At 39.3% G+C, this 21,368-nt stretch overlaps 1 protein-coding gene across 2 annotated transcripts in view; it reads left to right on the top strand.

Annotated features, from left to right (window-relative positions):
* The window catches only part of efnb1 (ephrin-B1), a 151,685-nt gene extending 130,860 nt beyond the window's left edge, over positions 1–20,825 (top strand). The window contains exons 3-5 of one of the 2 annotated variants that reach the window (XM_052021931.1): positions 9,057–9,149; positions 12,609–12,740; positions 16,178–20,825. In XM_052021931.1, coding sequence (XP_051877891.1) covers positions 9,057–9,149; positions 12,609–12,740; positions 16,178–16,563 — 611 coding nt within the window. In that variant the 3' untranslated portion in view covers positions 16,564–20,825. The remainder of the gene's footprint in view (positions 1–9,056; positions 9,150–12,608; positions 12,741–16,177) is intronic. The other variant, XM_052021932.1, reaches the window with a different exon arrangement.
* Positions 20,826–21,368: the final 543 nt, after the last annotated feature.

The following is a 21,368-nucleotide window of genomic DNA, read 5'->3' as shown; positions in this document are numbered from 1 at the left end:
GTAGCTGAAGAAAAAAAATGCACCTCTTTGTGTACAATTGAAACCAGACTGATCAGCAATGTTTTAGATTTCATCCCCAGACCCTACAAATGGGGCAGCTCAAGGAGGTGGTGATAATTATCTTCAGTGAACTGGGCTAGCAATGCTGAAATTGGCCGCACTTATGCTAAGCTGCAATCCTTGCTAGAAAGTGCATGTGTTGGATGAAAACAAGATCAATTTGGCAGTTATGACATCCCCAATAAATAGCTTGTTTGCATTTCCTGGCTTCTATTGTCCAACGTGATTAATTCAGTCATCATTGGTCAGATGGCTTCAGCAAAAAAAATTGCCAAATGTATTATCTTTAGTCTCCTTTATGCATAGCTATCCTCTGCTATTAGCCTTGTCATAAACAGCACCTATTCACCAATTTACTTGTTGTTGGGTAATAATAGTGTGTGTTAAAATTACTGAATTAGAGAACAGGGTTCTGAACCATAGATCCTGAGCCAAGAGTTTGAATCCCAACATGACAGCTGTGGAATTTAATTCAAGTCATTAGATAAATCTGGAGGTTTTAAAAGGTTAGTCTTGGTAATAGTAATTAGATTGTGGTTTTAAAAAAACCATCTGGTTCATTAATATCCTTCAGGGAAGAAAACCTTTCCCCCGTCTGGCCTACATGTGACTGCAGACCCACCAGTGTGGTTGACTTTCAGATGCTTCCTGGGTTCAAGGACAGTTAGTGATGGACAATAATGTGGGCATTGTCTCATCCTGTGACTGATTTTTTTATGGAGAAGTATGCTTGTGTTCAATATTGGCTGGTTTTCTTTACACCAAGAAGAATTGGTCTGGCTTTGAGTCGAGAGTTTAGACTTGGCTGTTCAGAAATGTCAATTCTGAGGAAGCATGAAGGACATTGAGCATCTTCCCTTTGGTTGTTAAGGGTGTGTGGGGTTGGGAGCTGGTAACAGGAAGAACATTTAGGGGATGGCTGAATGAAAATGTTCAAGGTTCTGAAATGAATTGATAAGACCAATGTCATGGCTAATGCCTGTGATTCCAACTGGACACTAGTCTCCTTTACTTTCTTGATCCTGACCAAGTACAGAGACAATGCAATTTTCACACTGGGCTCTGCATGTCTTCACCTAATTTTGGGTATAATCTAGCAGACAGAAATAGTTTCAGATGTTTCTTGCTTCTCTGTCCCTGGGATCAGGCTTGCAAGGTAAGTGGGGATATTTGATAGCACCAAGATTGTTGATGCTATGGAATCTCCCATAGCATGACCTGAGCTTTGATCTGCTTCCTCACAATAAATCATGATCTTGTGTGCTGAGGGAATACCTGGCTGCTGTTTCCCTCTCCTCTGCCTTGCTGGAGCAAAAGGCAAAGTAAAAAGTGCACAGCTGAGGTTGGACTCTGCCTGCATTCGAGGTGAATGGAGGAAACATTCAGCTTGAATGAGGGAGAGGGAGTAAAGCGCAGAATCACAGCAGAAAGAAAACTAGGTAATGCCACTGGCAATCCCCTGTGACCAATGTGACAGATGCAGCTTGCAGATTTTCTCCCTTGTAATGATTCTAGTGTGTGTTGCCACCTCAGGAAATGGCTTGCTGCTGAGCATCTTGCACCTAGGATTTGTTTCTAGATCTGAATGTGAATGTAGCATGAGAGGCCTCACTAGCTGTACAGCAATGGTGTACTTAATGTGTTAGGGCATGCGATGGCTCAGTTTGAGTATTTTTCCCCTACATATTTAACCCCTTTCAGTCAACAATTTGCACTGAATATTACTTGGCACATGCTCAGGAAACACTCTAGAGGCTGCTGGAAGCAGCTCTATCAACTGCTGAAAGAGAGGGGAAAAGAAAGAAACACAAAGGAGCCCTTATAGCACAAGTATCAACAGGCTCACAGCTGATAAATTAGGCACACTGCTGTCTACACTCCGTGAGCTGGAATGTTAAACTAATTTGTTTAGTAGCTCAACAATGCCGAGTGCAACCCACTGTAATAAAATGCAACAAGGCATTAAAACCTGAATCATTCTGTTTGAACAAAATGGTTGCCTCTAACATCAGGTGGGTCAGGGCCTCTTGTTACATTAACCAAATAAGAGCAATTGCATTAGATTAGATTTAAGGATCCTATTCTCTGTTAATTTATATCAAAAACAGGAAAGCAAGTTACCTTGTCTAAAATATAAAGTCCCTGCTTCCTAATAATCTCAGTATTCATTTCTGGTAATTAATAAATTTTGTTCTTATGGTATGAACTTCCAGATTTGTACTGCCTGGAACCGGGTGTCAGTCTCAAAATAAAGGGTCAGCCAATCAGTTCTGAGAGAAGGAGAAACCTCTTCACCCAGAATGCGATGAATCCCTGGAATTCTCTACCCAAGGGGGCTGTGAAGGTTCAGTTACTAAGTATATTCAAGAAAGATCTATTGGTTTTTAAATTTTATGGGAATGGAGGAATATGGTGATAGTGCAGGACAGTGGAACTGAGCCGAAAGATCAGCCATGATCTATCCTTTAATCAAAAATAATTGGCTGATGGATTAGGATAAATGTACATTTAAAATCAACATTTAAAAGACACTTGGACAAGTACCTGGATAGGGAAGGTTTCAAGGGATATGGGTTAAATGCCATCAAATGGGACTAGCTCAAATAGACATCTTGGTCGGCATAGATGAGTTGGGGCCAAAGAACCTGTTTCTGTGCTGTATAATTCTGACTCTAGGAATTCACCATCTGATCTAACAACTTGTTCCCTACTGACCAGACACTATTCACTTGACTGTAGATCCTGAAGAGGCAAATAAAAACAAAAAGAGACCAAAGACCATGAAGGGAAAGGTAAAATTCTCCCTAAACCAAGAATTGCCAGAAAAGGTATTTAGTCTGTTCAAGCAGTATATCAAGAGCATAATAGTGACATGGTTTGTGGTGCTACAGTTTTATCATCCTCTACATTTCATTTCACCTGAGAAGCTTATACTTTCTGGCGATTCTTGTCATGGTGATAAATGATTCTGTGAGTGAGGCTGAGAAGAAAGCTCAATGAGTGATGTCGCTTTAGGTCATTATGGACGACCTGATGAGTGGCGACATCTTATACGATGCTGCCACAAATCATTCTATTCATAATATGTAGCATGAATAACATGAATAATTCAATATGTGGAGCGGAGTGGAGTTAACTTAAGAAATGCAGAAGGAACTGTCTAGACTTATTACTTTTGTTGTATGATGTCAAGCCAATGTACATTTACCCTAAGCCATCAGCCAATTATTTTGATTAAAGGATGGATAAGATGGAGATGTGTTGCTTCTCTTTAGGTAGTTTACACCACATAAATTTCCTTTTCCTTCAGACATAATAGCTACTTTATTCAGAATCTCAACTAAGCCTGGTTCTATAGCAATAATCAGTATATTTCATCAAAGCTTCCTTAAAAGTTTGTTTTAAAACTTATGAATTCATTTATGGCAGTGCCAGCAGCCATATTGCACCAGAATAACAATGTCTTTCTTCCAGCAATTCCCCCCCCCCCCCTTCACAAGTAGTTGTAAATCCCACAATACTGTGCAGCCCGTACTCCAAATCCTGACATCCTTCTGAGTAATGTCTTCAGAGCCATGAAATCAACCCCGTAAAAGGAACTTTCTGTTCTCCTGCATCCATTCACACATTTGATGGCTATTACAGAACCATCAAGCAGACTAAAACATTATTTGCTGCCCAAATGATAGCAATTTAGCTATCATTTTTTCTGCATTTCAAACAAAAATATTGATGGCCATTTATCCTGTTCTCTGCCTAACTGGTAATAGCAAAGCTGACACTATACAGCTCTGTACTGCCTTCCCTGTTAATCATTGATACATGAGGTTGATTATTTTTCTTTGTACCTTTCCTTTATTCAGCCAGGCCACCATTTATTGTCCATCCATAATTGCACTTCAGATGGCAACAAGAAACTGTCTTCTTGAACCCCTGCAGTCTGTGTAGTGAAAAGCTCCCATGATGGGGAAGGAGTGTCAGGATTTTGACCTCTACAACAATGAAGGAAAGGTGCCTATCACCCATGTGCTTCTAGGTAGCAGATGTTATGTAGGGAGTGGTGCCGATGAAATAACCTGTGAGTTTCTGGAATACTGCTTAGACTGCATCCATAGTACATAGTAGTATATGCAGACAAAAACTTACTCATTATCTGAGGATTTGTGAGTAATCATCAGCAATGATGATCAAGGAATGGGAATATTGGCCATCTTGAGCCTTTAGCACCCTTTTCCCAAGGTCAACTCTGAAAGACTACAAGCAAAATGTTTTTTTAAAGAAAATACTTGCTGTCGCCTCTCAGGAGACGTCTCTCCTGGGGCAAGAACCTCGCAGTGACATATATTACCAGAAATACTCTATAACAAGGTGCTTTGATCTGCAGTACAAACATTTTCAGAAATGACTTGTATTTCAACTAATTGTTCTGTTGAATAATTGTTGAACTCCTGGTTAAATTGAAGCATAATGTACTATAATTTTTAATCATCAGTTAAGTTCATTTTACTCAGAATCTGATTTTTAGTCTGTCAGCATTATTCAACTAATGAACTTAAGATGAGAATCATTCAGCAGTGATTTGTTTCTGCTGGTTTTCAGCTGCAAAGAGATCTTGACTACTGTTCACATAAGTTTGGAGTAAAATGTCATCATACCTTACTGAGTTTGTACTCTACATACAATGGGAGTATGTTGTCAAATTAGGTGCCTGACTCGATTATTATTGATCATGGACTGCTAACTAAGTTAGGGTGGTGATTGATTCTCGCACCATGTAGTCAGTGCAGTTAACTTCATATATTTACAGAACTATGAAGTGAGCAAACATTTGGATTTTCACATTCTAACTAACATGGGAAAAGAGAATTATTAAGGAATTTTAATTGTGTATTTAATTGGAGGATATGAATTTGACTGATATGTATATATTTGAACAAGGGGCATGATGAGTCTTGATAGTTCTGCAATACTGTTTGGTAGTTATGATGAGTCTTGACAGATTTTATAAATTTCAAAGTAAGTGATCTGAACTTGGATCTTCTGTGTATTGATGGGAAAGCTCCAAAATTTGTGATCTTTTGCTAGCTTGATTGTTGATTGTGGAAACGGTTCTGGAAGAGTGTATATAAAATAATCAAATGTAGTCTTAATCAGACCTAGGAGTATCTGAGTGATCCTTAATTCAAACCAGCATTAAATTTGAGTGTAGTCCAGAAAGCAAAGGAGCAAATAGATAATCTCGGTCAGCTTGGAATCCTTCCAGAAACGATATTAATGAATGTTGAATACATAACCAGTTCAGGAAAGGCAGCCAGCAAAAATTGTTCCTGTTCTTAGCAGGGGTAATGTAAACAGATTCTGCTGTGGTAGCCAGGTGAACATTTAGCTCTCATTTCAGTTTCTTTTTACTTGGATCTTTCTTCAACATAGAAGAGCACAACACCGTCAGAATTAAAGTTCTATCTCCTTTGCTAAGTGGGAGCTTCAGGTTTGAGAGCTGTATGGTCTAATGATTTGATTATATTTTAGCCAAGTAGGTGCTTCAGAGATTAAGCTAATGGTTTGGGGTGCAGATGATATATAAAAGATCCTTTCAATTAAGGACACAAGACATGAAAGAACTATTCAATATGCTTAAATTCACTTTTCTTCTGAGGACCAAACTCAACGTTGGAAGATCTGCTGCCTCTGGTAGTTTGCATAAAGGTTATGAAGATGCATGTTAGCAGAGGATAATGGAGTTCAACTTCCAGACAAGCTCATTTTTATTTTGTATACTAATTTCTTCCTGATTGGAGGAGCTACAGTTTCATCGTCCCACAGTCAGGTCCCTCAAGGTTGCATTCACCTCTGCCTGAATGTCTGACGTCACATTCTAAATGAATGTGCCAAACCATTGAGTCAGTTTAATAATAAAACCTAAAATCGGGGAAGTCACTCAAATTCTTAGAAGACATTACTTTTCTCACTGATATTCAAACATTACAATAACAATTGTTCTGCATTCCTTGTGTTTGTAGCATTTATTTGTTTTAAGGGCTAGACTTTAAATATAATCCACAAACTCTGTCTTAATCATAGAGAATGCAACATTTTTCCTGTGGAGTTGTGAAATGTTTATTTTAAACGTAGGTATTCAAGGATCCATGTCTGACAAGGTACATTGAATGTAGCAAATGAATTTGATATTTTTTCTCTCCCCTTTCTGGTTGTTAATTATCCTCTCACTATTGGAATTTCCTGAGGTTATCCACTAGGCTTTCCAATCTCTGCTGTCCCTAGCTATAGTTCACCTTTCTGAGGAGTGACATTGCAGGAATGGATTGTACATTGTGTACACTGCAGCCAAAACATTTCAGCTGCCTGCTCCTTGCTGGAGATATTGACATTTCTCAGAACGTTTCCATGTCAGGCATCCCAAATCTGCAACACACTCTGTGGCTTATAATACCAGCTCTGGCCTGCTTGTCAAAACCACGGATCCCAGTGCAATTTGGTAATTCATAGTAAACTTTTCCTGAATTACTGAGATTTGATATGTCAGCAGGGGTTGATGACTAGCTTTTGAACTGTGCTACCATAAAGCACACAAATGTGGGTAATAAGTCCTCGGGCAGTTGATTTCTAGCTAGGATTTCCTGTAGAATACTATTATCCGTGCTAGTGCATAAGAATGTTTGTCTTAATAATTTGGAGAATTTCTCCCAAGGCCTAATGCACCCTTGGCAGTCTGTGAACGACTAACAGGTTTCCCTTTCCAGATAATAAGGTTATTTGAGAAATTATCCAGATGTCACTCTTTCCCACCTTTTCCATATATGGAGATACCTTGTTCAGTTAGCTACTTGGAGACTTGTTAACATTGCTGTTCATTGAATCAGAGAATTTTTGCAGCATAGAAGGAGAGCATTCAGCCCATCAAATCCATGCCAGCTCTCTGTAGAAAAATGTATTCAATCACATGCCCCCACTCTATCTCTGTAGCCCTGTAAGTTGTTATGCCTCATGCCTTTCCAGTTCCCTTAAGGAAGCCCTGATGACTGCTTCCACCATCCTTACAATTTCAAGATTGTTATAACTCTCTGTATAAAATTCCCCTGCATCTTTTGCCCTTCACTCTAAATCTGTTTCCTTAGTTCCTTAAACTACCTGCTAATGGGAACAGCTTCTCTCCATGTACCCTATTTAAAATACATCATAATCTTAAAAACTCTGTCAAATCTCCTTTCAACCTTCATTTCTCCAAGGAGAACAGCTCCATCAATCGAACCCTTTAGCTCTAGTCCCTCATCCCTTAAACATTCCAGTAACATTTCCTCTGCACCCTTTCATCCAGCATGTTGCTTATTCTTTGCTATGTGGACCAATATCCATATGTGACTACTGTTGTTTCTACCAGCTGCCTCTTCCTCCATATCAGTTTGGGCTTCTCTGCCCACCATGACTTCTGCCTCTGATTTAATTTCCCCACCAGGTGCCATCAGATTCTGATGATGTAGGTTCACATTCTGGATAGGGTGTATCCTTTCCAGCTCATCATCCTGCTGGAGTACATCCACCATAAGCATTGACAAAATAACTTTATCAGTCTTAACTTTTTGCACAGATATAGAAGTAACCATTTGCCTGAAGTGGCACTGAAAACTACAATTAAAAATTAAAATAAATGCACAAATTGCAGGAAATAATTCAGTGGGTTAGGTTGCAGTTGTAAGAGTGAGGATAACAGAATTAGCATTTCAGATCAATGGCTGGTTTAAGTTCAGATCAAAGACCATCAATCTAAATATTAACCGTTTCTCTCCATAGATGTTACCTATCTTTCTGAGTATTTTCATATTTCTAGCACCTGCAATTAAAACCAAGTAATTCATTCAAACTAACCTGTCAACAGGGTATATTTCTTTCAGAGCCTTTCCTGCACCCCTAAGTTGACACTCGTATACATGATTAATTGAATTGCAATTATATGCAAGCTCTGAATGATCATAGTGTACTACTTAGTCTGCAATGGCTTAGTAGCTTCAATAGATGTTAATCTTGTTTATCAAGTTAAGGTATTAGAATTTGCAAAATGATAGGGTTTCGGGGGTTGGAATGATATCTTGTATTTCATTCTAAATTTGCAAAATGTCAGTCCAAACAGATTTAATAACTGAAACAAATATTTTAAAAGTCAGTTTGCATGACAAAATTAATACTGTTCTTCATTTGACTCCTTGATCTGAAGGGAAGACTATTTCCCACTCATTGCTTCTAAAGTTAGAAATGCCACTTAGCCAGAAAGAAGATCCCAATCTTTTAAAATAAAACCTGTTGGTCTTTATCAGTCCCGAAATGCCGCAGCCCCCCACCTCACCCCTCCATCCCTCTGTGTGTCCTGCCATCCACCTACACTAGGAGCAACTTAGGAGCAAATTGTAGCCAATTAACCTACCAGTCAGCACACCTTTGGCATATAAGTGGAAACAGAGCACCCAGGGGAATTTGCATAGTCACGGGGAGAAAATGTAAACCCCACACAGGTAAGGATTGAACTCTGATCTCTGGAACTGTGAGGCACCTCTGGAACTGAAGATTTAACAGCTGGTTAAACTGGGGATATGTCTGAGCTAGCTATCAATAATTTCTCAGTTTCCATCATAATCTTTCATGGTAGGTGGGGGTGCTTATTCTGCTCACACTGCATGAAGGTATTATGTTGTACATTGCCCTGCTGTCATGCAGGACGTCCCCATTCAGGAACAGGGTGGCTTTAAGTGGCAAGTCAACACCAGTTGATCTGGAACTGGTAAATCCAGACTTATCATGTCAGTGATGAGTATAGCCTGCTCACTACTGAGAGTAAGTTGTGTGGCAATGTTTCAGTACATTTCAGAGTAATTCTGTAATTAAGAACAATATAAATGCATGTCTCTGTATAGCTCCTGGATATGTCAATCTTAATGTGTATCTAATCGCTGAATGGGATAATAATCTTGAGTTCTTTATTCCAGCTACGTCCAATGGGTCATACGAAGGTTTGGAGAACAGAAATGGTGGAGTGTGCAAAACTCGATCCATGAAAATAATTATGAAAGTTGGACAAGGTAAACACTGAACCACTGTCCTAACCATATGGTATTTCCCTAAAGTGTGTTGCTAAAGCGCTGCAGGGCTTCTGTTAAAACATCACCAAGACTGTGGCTAGTTCTGAAATACCAAACTCCAACACAGCTTTTACCTTTGGTGGTGAGGAATGCCTCTGTTAACCGATGTTAGATTTTGAGCATTGAACAAAGGGGAATGCCTGGGATCCTTCTTGCAATATATTCAGGGTAGAATCCTGAACTTTTATCCTCTCTTCTATGCAGAATTTTCACTGTTGATCTATACCAAAGCATTTTTGATCAAAGTTTTTGTATTACTATGATCTAATTGCACAAATGTACATATATGTACATGTATGTAATTAATTGCTGTGTGTATTTGTCTCTCTGTCTAGTTTTCTTTGTGTGTCTGACTCCTTGACTGCTTCTTTGCCTGAGTCCACTTATCAGAATCTTTGCTACGCATACGTGCCTCATCCTCTCATATACGGCTGCATGCTCATTTCTGTTCATGTTTCTGCTTATCCATGACTGAAGTTATCTATACATCTGTCCACGTAGATCTCTGTAGCCCTCTGTATCTGTTATAATACTACTCCAGCAATTTACCTAAATCTAAACTCACTGATTTTACACTGTTTGCTAGATACCCACCTTAATTTCTTTCTGGACTGTCACTAATCTAAAAATGACTTTGTTTGATTTTAATGTTCAACCCTGCATTGCAAATTATTTTTGTATTAACCCTGAGAGTAAATACTGATGAGATTCAGTGGTTCTTCAGTGGCATGGTAGAGAGAGAGTTTTATAAACATTTTGTCTGCACCTTTCTGTATGCACTAACTCTTGCTGGGGTCCAGTTCCAATGATATTAGATTGTTCAGCCTGTTCCCCAAATCAATACATACTGCCCAACAAGTATTTCTGTTACTAACTGTAGGAACTCTCATTTCAGTAACCCAATTGCCAATTGTACAACACAGCCACACTAAAAATGTACTTTCAATATGGTGAATTTTGAAAAGAAATTAAGAGGCTCCTTATTATCATCCCTGTATTGTTGATATTTATTAATGCACAGTGATTACATTGCACTTCCAGGAAGAATAACAAAACAAAGTTAAACATTTCTAGAAATTGGAGTTTTTAGCTGTTATAGTTATAAGGAGGTACAGCCACACTTGTGATACCCCTGACTGAATGTGCTTTGTTACATTCAGTGTTGGCAGATTCAAGAAACCTAACAGTGAAGCAAACCACATCGTCCACCCAACTCCATTCTGCCACGTCGCAGGCTTTTCTTATAGTAATGCTGGATGGAAGGATTGATCCTTGCCTTTAAATCTCAACAGATAATAGCAGAACCCTCCTCTTAATGCTATCAAAATTCATGGTCATAGAATCATAGAGAAATTTTGCACAGACACGTGTCACTGAGTCCACACCGATCATCAATCACCATTCACAATTATTTTACATTAATTTAATTTTTTTATCCTACCCACATTCTTATCAACTCCCTCCAGATTCTGTCACTCAGCCACACACTAGGGGCAACTTACAGTGGCCAATTAACAATCCAGACGTCATTGAGATGTGGAAGGAAACTGGAGTGGAAAATGTTCAAACTCCACACAGACATTACCTGAGGTCAGTATTGAACCCAGGTTTCTGGTGCTGTGCGGCAGCTGCTCCAGGTCATTCCTCATTGCAACCAAGCACAAAAATGGCCTCAGCTCCCAACCCAATTTTTATAATATTTTTGTGATTTTGGCAAGTTTGCATTTCTCGTTCATCCTGATTCCTATCAGAGGACAGTGTTTAGTCGTGAGCAGCTGAAGTTTTTGTGCTGTTAGTTTCCATGATTATCATGCATGGGAAATTACAGAAAATGAACCATGAATTATAAAAATTCATCCTGATCAGAATGATGTACGACTTGCAAGAAAGATGATCCAGTAATATTGCTGCTACCATACTTTTCATTGGTAGATGTCACATAGCTAGGAAATACTGTTAAAGTCAACCTTTTAAGTTATTGCAGTGTATCCTGTAGGTAATACATAATGCAGTCACCATTCCATGGCGGTAGAGAGGGTGCCTACTGTACTGAATAAAAGTGATGTGAGTCTGGCAAACTGCTTTATACTGGATGATGTTGAGCCTCCTGAGTGTGGCCATGGTAATATTAAAATGTAATACATCCTTTTGAGTGGTGAGCATTCATCAAACCCCTTATTTGAACCATGCAGATAGAAATTTTGAAAAGTTGGTATGTGTATTCAGTGATGCCGATGCAACAGGTCCAGATACCCAAAGTGTCTTGATTCTGAGGTACTGCCAGTGAATGTCAACTTGAGATGGTTGAGATTTTTAGGAGCTAATTATTAGGTAATTCTGGTGTAGATATTACTGAACAAAGCAAACTGGATGTTGGCCTTTGTACTTTCAGTGTTGAAGGAGTTGTGAATGGAGATGAATGCTGTAGAATTACCAATAGCGGAAGGAGGCTCTTTAATGAATCAGCAGAATAAAGTTGGGCCTCAATTCTCCTGCTGAGGAACTCGTGCTCTGGGGTCTTGGGACTGAGGTTGGACTCACGGCCACACTTTCTTATTGTAGGATGAGTAGGACTGCAGTCACTGAATTTCCTCGTGACCCTCTTTGATCTTGGTTTCAATTGTTCTTTTGGTGACGGACGGTATCAAGGACTTTCATGCTCCTTCTGGCCGCACAAAAGATTTCCAGCTGACCAGGCCTGAGCCTCAACACTTCTGTGATTCCTCTAATCCCCACCCAGCTCTTCTGGATAATCAATCACTGCTCCATTCAGCATTGGACATGTTGCTTGACCAGCAAGATGACTGATATTAAAATTCAGTTCACCCCCTCATTATGGCTCGGGTCTCTTAACAGGAACTTCAGTCAGTCTACCATCTGTAGAAAGTAGGTGGAGAGCGTGAGAATGAGAATACAAGTATAAGGTTACTTTGAGATCATGAAGTTAAATTCCAACTAGATCATACTCTTAGGTCATTAATATCAATGGTCTGGTCTGGTTACCTGTCATAGATAACACAGTTCATGAAGTACTAATACAGCCCCACACTCTGGACTAGGATCTGAACTTGGATTCTCACAATGAAAGAACAGGATGCTTTCATCACATTTGTTTTCCCTCTGGCAACTTGTTCATGGAACTGGACAAGTTATAACCAATTTTTTAAAAAATGGGAACATGAGTTGCCTTTTGAGAGACCTTCCTTATAAATTTCCCAACTTTTGGCTATATGATGGCATTTCCAAGATCAAAAGCCCACTGCTCTTCAGTTTGGCACTGATGCTATGTGCTGTAACCTCAGGGTCTTTTCACTTAACACCTTGATGTTAACCAACAACTCTGCACTGAAGTCCCAAACAGCTGGTGAAGTCAGTAATTTCCATCTCCCTTCCATCCAGATCCAAACACAAGACCACCGTTGAAAGAAAAAGATCCTACCAAAGCACCAGGTAAAGGCCAAGACAACACAATGAAGAACGTTGTCTCCCTCTGGAAAGAGTCATCTTCAGAAGAGAAATCTGGGAACACAGGTGAGGAAGAGACAGCTGCTAGGATATCTTTCCATAATTCTCTTTTCTGAGGGTAAATATTTTCAGATAATGCCACAGAATAAGTAATAGCAAATAGATTGAACTTATACCTCTGAACTTTGGGTTTATATCCAATCCAGACCTATGGGACATATGGAATAATTTTCTGATTTCATGTTTCTAGTAGAATGGTGCTCCAAACTATCAGTTTCAATGACCTTAGGATTTAAGAGAGCACAGATCCAGATTTTTGGTTATGTACTTCCAGTGGGTGAACTTAGCATGAATTCAGAAAATTATTCCCAAAGAATACTCTGCTGGCTCGGTAGTTTGTATGAGATATGAAACTGGACATTTATAATACAATCCCATCAGAATAATAACACCTTTCACCTTTGAGAATCCACCCCCAAGAATGATCTAAAAAGTGAATGCCATTCTCTCCTCTTTTCCCCAAAGGGTTTGTGCATCTATCAGTCTCCTTGGTTAGACCTTCCCCCTTACACATTGTTTGAATCAGAACTGAATCTATCACTGTCTCGTGGAATGCCTGTGGGGGAGGAGGAGTCTGGAATCAGGCTACAGGAAGGCTGTTTCCTTGACTAGTCTGTTGCGTCCATTATCAAACTCTGCATGAAGCAGCTAAATCTAAACAGTCTGTTCACTTTCCCTCTTCTGATTTTTGAGCCAGTGCCCCTGGATATGAAGTTAGTAATTATGTCAAACAATTCATTCTATGCCCTATAAAACAATCAATAGAGTTTCTCTCCTCAATCCTTTAGCTTTGTGTACACAGTTCTCAATTTCCTTAGTCAGTGTGTTTAGAATGCCATGTAGAGCTTACGGACATTACAAAGACTGAAAGGAGTAAGAGAGGTTACTTGCAGAACCTTTCACATGACATCTTTTACATTCTCAGGATGCCTCAAACCTGTAACAAAAAAACAGTTCACAGTCAAAAAGTAACCTTTGTATGTTATTACTGTTGTTTAATCACCAAGTTGTACAGCGGTCTCACATGCAGCAAATGAGATGAATGCTTAGTTAGCTTTTTGTATGCATCGATAAAGTTGGCCAGAACCTGCGTGAAGTTTCCTCTTCAACATGAAGTAACATTTAAGTCTGCCCTATCCACTTGAATTGGTAGACAAGGTTTAATACCTCATGGAAGAAGCCAGCACCTGACCCATTCCTTCAGCATAGCTCAGAGTCGTCGGTTTAGGTTATGTGCCTATTCTTTTAATGGAGCTTCAACCAGTTTCAGAGGAAGAAGTTTTCACAGGGCCAAACTGACACCTGGACTGGAAAGGGTTAGTTGCTAAAAATAAAGAATTTTCTTTTAAGTAAAGCATTCTGGCGACCACTTTGGTGCAGTGACAATATTGATGATCTTAGAAAATTGTGCCAAGGTAGTTTTACAGAGAGAAAAAGAAGCTAAAAAGTGTTATGTAAGAAAGAGGAGCAGGAGTAGGCCATTCAGCCCCTTGAGCCATTGTTTGGAATTGACTTAAAGGTTAGTCTATGGTATGAACTTAATGAAGGGAAATGGTGTGACAGAAGAAAAACTCCAGTAGGTAGTCCACAAGTGTAAATTTTAATATCTTCCTCACCTCCCAAGCAGTAGGCTGTACAGAAAGGAAACAATGGTAGAAGATTCTCACTGGGCAAAAGTCCTTCATGTAAAATCTGCTTGATTTTCCTTCCACTTATTTCAACGGATTGAAAATTAGGCAGGTTGTGTAATGGTTGTCTAATTCTCTCTGCGATTTTTTTTCCCCAAGTTTTTCCCGGGCAATTCTCTGTAGTCAGACTGGAGAACAAATTCTGCCCAAAGGTGACTAAAGGCTCCCTAGTAAGGTGAATGAATTATGCATTGTGCAATGCTGATGAAATGCACCATGGCCACCATCCAGGTTGAACCCAGCTACTGAGTACCAGCAGGCTTTTCAAATGTGGTGTGGGATCTTCACAGCTGAGACTGATTCCCATCTCACCAGGAACCACCTGCACATCCTTTTAATCCAAGGTTATTAGATAGAAATTAAGAATTAGAAATCCTGGTTGGTTTGTGATTTTTTTTTTCTGTTCTTCACTTGAGCATTAAGATCATTTGTAGAACACCAACAGCCCCACAAGCTGAGATCACTTAGCTCAACATAAACCAGGTATCAAAACTAATTTGAAAACCTCTTAATGAACCATTTACAAGGCAGGACTGAATTAAAATCTGGATTGATCCATTTTGCCCACATTCAAAGCATAGGAGATTACTGTTGTGTGATAATAGTGTTGCATACAGATTAGGTTAGATTTGTTTTCATCTTGGCAGGAGTTGGATCCCATGGGATCTGATTTGGAGTGCAATGGATTGAAAGCTTCCTTAACAAATAAATTTTGCACGAATTGATTCAGCAGCACCCTGCTTACTTGTCTTTAAAGAAGACAATCCTAATAATAAGGGAAATATTCCAAAAACAAATGACATTAATTAAAAATTTAGAGTGCTTCATCAGCATTCCCTTTGTGCTGTTATTTGTCTTGCATCTGTCTTGCTCTCTTTCTGTCTCTCACTTTCTATTTTATGCATTGTATTTGAACTTATTTAGAATTACCCTTCATAGCTTCACATGGGAATAATTCAGATTTTTGTTTTAATCTACTCCCCCCTCTGTCATTCTGCAACTTGGCCACTTTTGTTTTATGAATCGTTACCCCTCTGAAGGTATGGGAAAGAGACCCAGGCATTCAATAACTTATGCTGTAGATGATTTGTGTGTGTGTGTATGTGTGAAAGAGAGAAAGAGAGAGATAGAGAAGGCACATTCTCAACATGTCCTCTGTACTCCCTCCTGTTTTGAAGGTGTGAGTTAGGATTGTGTGTAATAGTTAGCTGTTCACAAATGGTAAATTATGAGAACTGTTACATTCCGTCTTTCAGCCTTTGCCAATGCTTTTTAAGTTTTCTATCTAGGTCACATTTGGAGCCAGATGTAAGGCAGCCACACCACAATTTCCACAGCACAGTGCTGACAATTCACAAGTTTGTCGACATTGTATATTCTAAACTCCATGTGGGGTGAGTGAAGGCAGCATTGTGCCTCACCACTGCTCGAGCACAGAGTGAACAATCTGTGCACATCTGCTAGTGGCCACTGGGCTGCTGGAGTTGTGCAAGAAATTCAAGAGACGATCAGAGACAAAATCAGTAAGGGATAGAGCCTATCCTTTTCAAAATTATTTGGTAGCAAGCAAAGTTCAACAATCCCATATCCTTGACATTCAGGCCATTATCCAAAATCCAAACCAAATGTGCAGTCTTGTAAACCTTTGCTTTGCCTTGATGATTTTCTGGGAATTAGCCTAAGGTAACTCTAGAACTGAACTAAAACACTGATTACAACCCCAAAGCTCACTTTCTTCCTTTTCTCTTTCCACAGCAACCGATAGTCAGATTAAAGATAAGCTGAACAACAGTGAAGGAATCTTTGGCTCCAAAATGGCACTCTTCGCAGCAATTGGAGCAGGATGCATCATTTTTATCCTCATCATCATCTTCCTTGTGGTCCTCTTAATAAAATTTAGAAAGCGACATAGGAAGAGTTCCCAGCAGAGGTCAGCAGTCCTTTCCCTCAACACGTTGGCCAGCCCAAAGTGTAGTGGAAATAGTGGCTCAGAACCCAGTGACATCATAATTCCGCTGAGGACTAATGACAACAACTACTGTCCTCACTATGAAAAAGTCAGTGGTGACTATGGCCATCCAGTGTACATTGTTCAAGAGATGCCTCCACAGAGCCCTGCAAATATCTACTATAAGGTTTGACATCCAAGACACAAGAGAATTTGGAGTGTTGCCTGGCCTGCTTAATGATATCTAAAGCTTCTCCCAAAACGTACAGACTTACCATATACAAAATGTCTCTGGGAGAGTATAGATAAAACTATGACAGTGGCCATCAAGGAAGATTTCAGTATTAAGTTCAGCAAACTTGTGTTTTAAAAAAAAAGAGAAAAAAGAAAAAAAAAAGAAAAATGGAAGATGACTTTTTCTTTGCTCCAAAGGAGGCTGAAGAATGGCTACTCCTGATAGGCCAGGATCTTAACTCCTTTGTTTTGTTTTTCATACAGCCATTCCCTCAGTATGTAAAAGGCTTGAAAGAGGGAGGAACATGCAACATCTCTCCCTCTTCTATCTTCTATTTCCAAATGCAAGAAAGGTTTGAAATGAAGCAAGAAGATGAAAGCCTCTACGTTTTGAGTTGTGAGGAGAAGCCTTGGTTTAAATGCCAAACAGGGGACACCTCCAAACAGACTGAGGATTATGAAGCAGTTGGTTCTCTGTGGTACAGGGGACTTGGAGCTGCTTCAAATATTTTTTTGAACTCCAACTGCTCAGGTGATGAGACTTGCGACGCAAAAACTCTTGATGTGGGTGGGAGTGGGGATGCTGGGGGAAAGGATATTTCATGTTTTCTTTGCCTGCTCATTTGAGTTACCCCCCACTCCATCTTGTTTCTCGACTTTTGATTAAATGATATGTTTTTGATGTATTGTGATCTATGTAAATTATAAACATACTTATCAATCTATTAGTTTATATACAAATCCAGCTTTACCTTTCCCCAACTCCATTTTGAAAATATTTTGTCAAGAAATGCATAAGTGATTAGCAAAGAAATGCCAGATGAACTTTGGCAATTGGGGCATAATTGATTGCTAGTTGGTCTTAAGGTTAGCCTAGTTAATGTCCAGCCTAGGATTTGTACTTGTGTTGTTGGGGTTTGCCCCAGTTGGCCTGGGCTTGCCTGGTAGAGGTATGCAAGAAATGATCAACTTCCAGGAATGCAGTATTTGTTGATGGTGTCCAGCTAGCCCAGACTCTGCCATTCAGTTCTATGAAATACTGAGTTGTAATTTTGCTTTCTGTTTCAAAGTGTATAAAGCAGCAAGATGGCAGGGCAATTTTAAGGGAGAGAAATATTCACTTTTTTCTTCCCAGGTATAGTCACAGGCCCATCATGATATACAATGGTGTAGGGTGCCGATGTGCTAGCAGACTCTCCAGTTGGGAGTAGGTTTACCATTCTGAATTTGCCTACAAGGGTCCCCAATGAGCAGGAATTGGTCTTTACCAACTGGTTTGAGAGAGCAGGTTCTTCATTGTCCTTCAGAACATGCAGATCGATGAAGATGATATGAAAGGCCTCAAGCTCATGGCTTGGAGTGAATGCCATCAACCCTGGTGTTATGCAAGATTCATTCAAATGGGAGCTCTTTCTTGAATTTTAGTCCAGTGGGCAAGTATTTGAGCCTGGCTAGCTCTGGTTTCTTGCAGCTGCAGCAGAAACTGCTGATAGCCCCTGGAACTTTCATGAAAACAACTTAATGGTAGGAGATTGTTCAATGGCTCAGTGGACAATTAAGTTTCATACTTCAAAATTGGTTAATTCTTCTTTCCACTTCCCCACTTATTGAGGGAGTTTAATGTCATACAGGAAATAAATAAATAAATAAAACTTCGGCTTGTCCAGCGAACATCTTTCTCTGCTGCAACATTTGTGTGTCTCAGTTTACTATGATCAGTGCCCCTCTAAGCTTTCTTCAATTGTTTCCCCTGAGTTTCAAATGCTTTGTCCAACATACACCTCCCCTTGCCAGCCACCCTCTCCCAATCTTCTGCCCAGCTCACCAGCAAACAAAAAACTTATAGTTTGCCACATAACCCATCATATCACTTGGAGCTGAGATGGATACGGTGGTTTGGTTTTGATTGGACTGATGTGTCAATCTCCCATTTGGTAAGAAAATCTCTACAAATGCTCACGATCCACTTTTTCTGACCTATTATAATCCATTGATAGCAAATGACTAGCATATCAGGGAATGATATTGAGCATATGACAGAAAGTTCCATTGAAAGCAACACCTTTCCAATATTATACTATTTTTATTTCTATTCTTCAGCACACACTTTTAATTTTTTTTCTATTTGTTATTTGAGAAGTTTGATGATATCCAATATGAAAAAACTTGCAGTAAAAACTAACCACCCATGCAGCATAAGAAAATGTTTTTAAAAACTGGGATCAATGAGGTAACAGTGTATATAACAAGATTTTCTAAGTATAGCAACACTGTGAGATCCAATCAAGATACCAAGGTCTGAAAGACATTAAAGATGATGAGAGAGAAAGCATCAGTAGATGACAGAGTCAATAAACAGAGGCCAAAAATCCTCTTCCCTTTTCCTTCCCAGAAGAATTGGGCAAACCTCCTACATTCTGAGACTGAGACAATGTTGTAAGAGAATAAAGAAAGAATTGAAAATTTGCTCAGGGCAGTGTGGGTGCCTGGAGGCACTGCCAGTGAGATAACTAGTTCAGTTACTATATTTGATAAAGCTTTCCAGCAAGAACCACTGTCTAAAAATCATACTCGAGTGGCAAAGTCTGCATTTTTGTGGGATAAAAATAGACTGAGGATCTCTCAGCAGGAGAGGCCTGAGAAAATGGTCTTTTCAAAAGTCTTTAGAAAGTACACCAAAAGTTAGAATATTCTTTAAAACAATGGTATGTGCACACTTTGAGTCATGTTTTATTTATGGAGATGGTGTCTGAGTTGGGTTCTGAAATGTGGCCAGCATGCAAGCATTGAAATGGATACTGTCTACTCTCTGATTGAATCAGTTTCAGATAAAAGTCTATTTTGAAAAATCTTGATTAGTTACAGGTTTGAAAGTGTTTCCACACTACTCTGATTCCTATCCTGATGCAATTAAATACTGACGGGCCCATTTATTCCAGGACAGGTGATCCATTTGATTGGCTGAATGACAAAAATTTAGTGAATGAAAAAACAATTAATAAACACTCCTTCCTTACAGACGCAGCTGGTATAAGGCAAAGGACTGCTGGATGTGCAGATATACAGCATTGCAAAACACAACTGGACAAAGATACAATAATGAATGAAACAGACCTACAGTACACATGCAGATGCACAAACAAACATTCACATACAAATATATAACATGGTTTGATATTATTGCTCACATAGATAGGCACTTTTTCACATTACATGCACATGAAGATCAAGTCTGTACCTATGAATACATACCAGATGGGAACATGTGATTTCCTACATCCATCTCTCGACAATTGCCCCCTGCCCTCGAGTAGTTGGAGCAGCCAACAATGACTCGGGGAATGAGGCAATCCTGCATCCTGCATTAGTAGATCGTGTCAATTGAGCAAGTTTGTGTTGCACTGGGTTGTCAAGTTTCCAGAGTGTCACATCATGAGTTAGGAAGTGATCACAATCACACTTTCACTCCAGCAAAAGTACATTTCCCATCACATAACACTGAAAGAAACAGCAATATACAATTGAATTTCTGGGCATTGATATCTGAATAAGAAGTAAGTGGGAATTCTATTTACAAATTTGGACCCAGTTCCACAGCTTCAGTTTGCATTATTCATTCATTGTGTTTGAGTTATCTTGCTTATGCCATAGTGTGAACAATTTTATGCTTTTATCAAAATCACATTTGAGCTCATGCCCTCTCCCCATAGCCCCACTGTAAATCCTTTGTAAACAACATACATGCTGAGGGGTCCAAGGCTATGTAATACGTTGTTATGGAAGAGATCATGCATTTCAAATGTGTTTTATTCTGTTATTGCCGTTCTTCCACTCTTCATCCTGGAGTGCATCATGTAATTTACAATTGACGTCTCTGGTAATCAAGCTGAGATGAGGAATTCAGCATTAAAACAGATACTTCTCCCCCGTTATTTGATCTTCTGGGAGGATTCCTAAAGGTGGTAGTGCAACCTGCCAAATCCAAAGTCTACGAACTGCAAGTTTCTCAGATTGGAGTTGGATTGAGGGAACTTAAGAATTTCAGTTTATCCTTGTAAATGTTTCATTAGATGCAAGCATTTTATTCCTCCTCTATACTCTTCCTTCATCCTGTATCCTCATGTTAATGAAATGGAAACTTGTTACAGCCCCTCTAGTTTCCCTCATTCTAATTTTTTTTAAGTACTGGGAAAGAATTTCTAACTCCTTCATCCATACTCCTTCCCCGATCTTCCAGCTCTTAACAATTGTGTTTAGTGTCACTGATTTATTTTGCCTTCTCTATCCAACATATCTGATAACCTGAAATGAAATTTCCAAGAAAATTATGTACTAAATTGAATCATCCTGAGCAATAACCAGATACAACAGAGAGGAGATCTCAAAGATTCTCTTGCGTCTTTGCATCTTGATAATAAGACAAGCTTACTAAAGCCCAAATGTTGCCTGCATTCAGTGCATTTAAAGTTAATCTGTTAGGACAGGCATGAGATGGAGTAATCTTGTGATGGTTTCCTCCACTGACCAATACCACCAAGGTGTCTCATTAAATCAGTCAGCAACCACAAAGCTTTGTGGTCTGCCCTTGAAGTGAATAACTCAGGGCGACACAGAATCAACCACAAGATAAAAATAGTTCTTGCCATCGGATACTAACGATCATGGAGAGACTCTTCAACAATGATATGGTGGTGTTCAAAAAGTGGCAGCACTGTTAAAAGAATTAAACCTCTTCCCTGATAGCCAGGTTAATGTAACCTTTCT

The sequence above is a fragment of the Pristis pectinata genome, chromosome 8, assembly GCF_009764475.1.
Source record: "Pristis pectinata isolate sPriPec2 chromosome 8, sPriPec2.1.pri, whole genome shotgun sequence".
NCBI classification, from domain to species: domain Eukaryota; kingdom Metazoa; phylum Chordata; class Chondrichthyes; order Rhinopristiformes; family Pristidae; genus Pristis; species Pristis pectinata.
The sequence above is the reverse complement of the archived record's forward strand: the minus strand, read 5'-3'. Positions and strand labels throughout refer to the sequence as shown.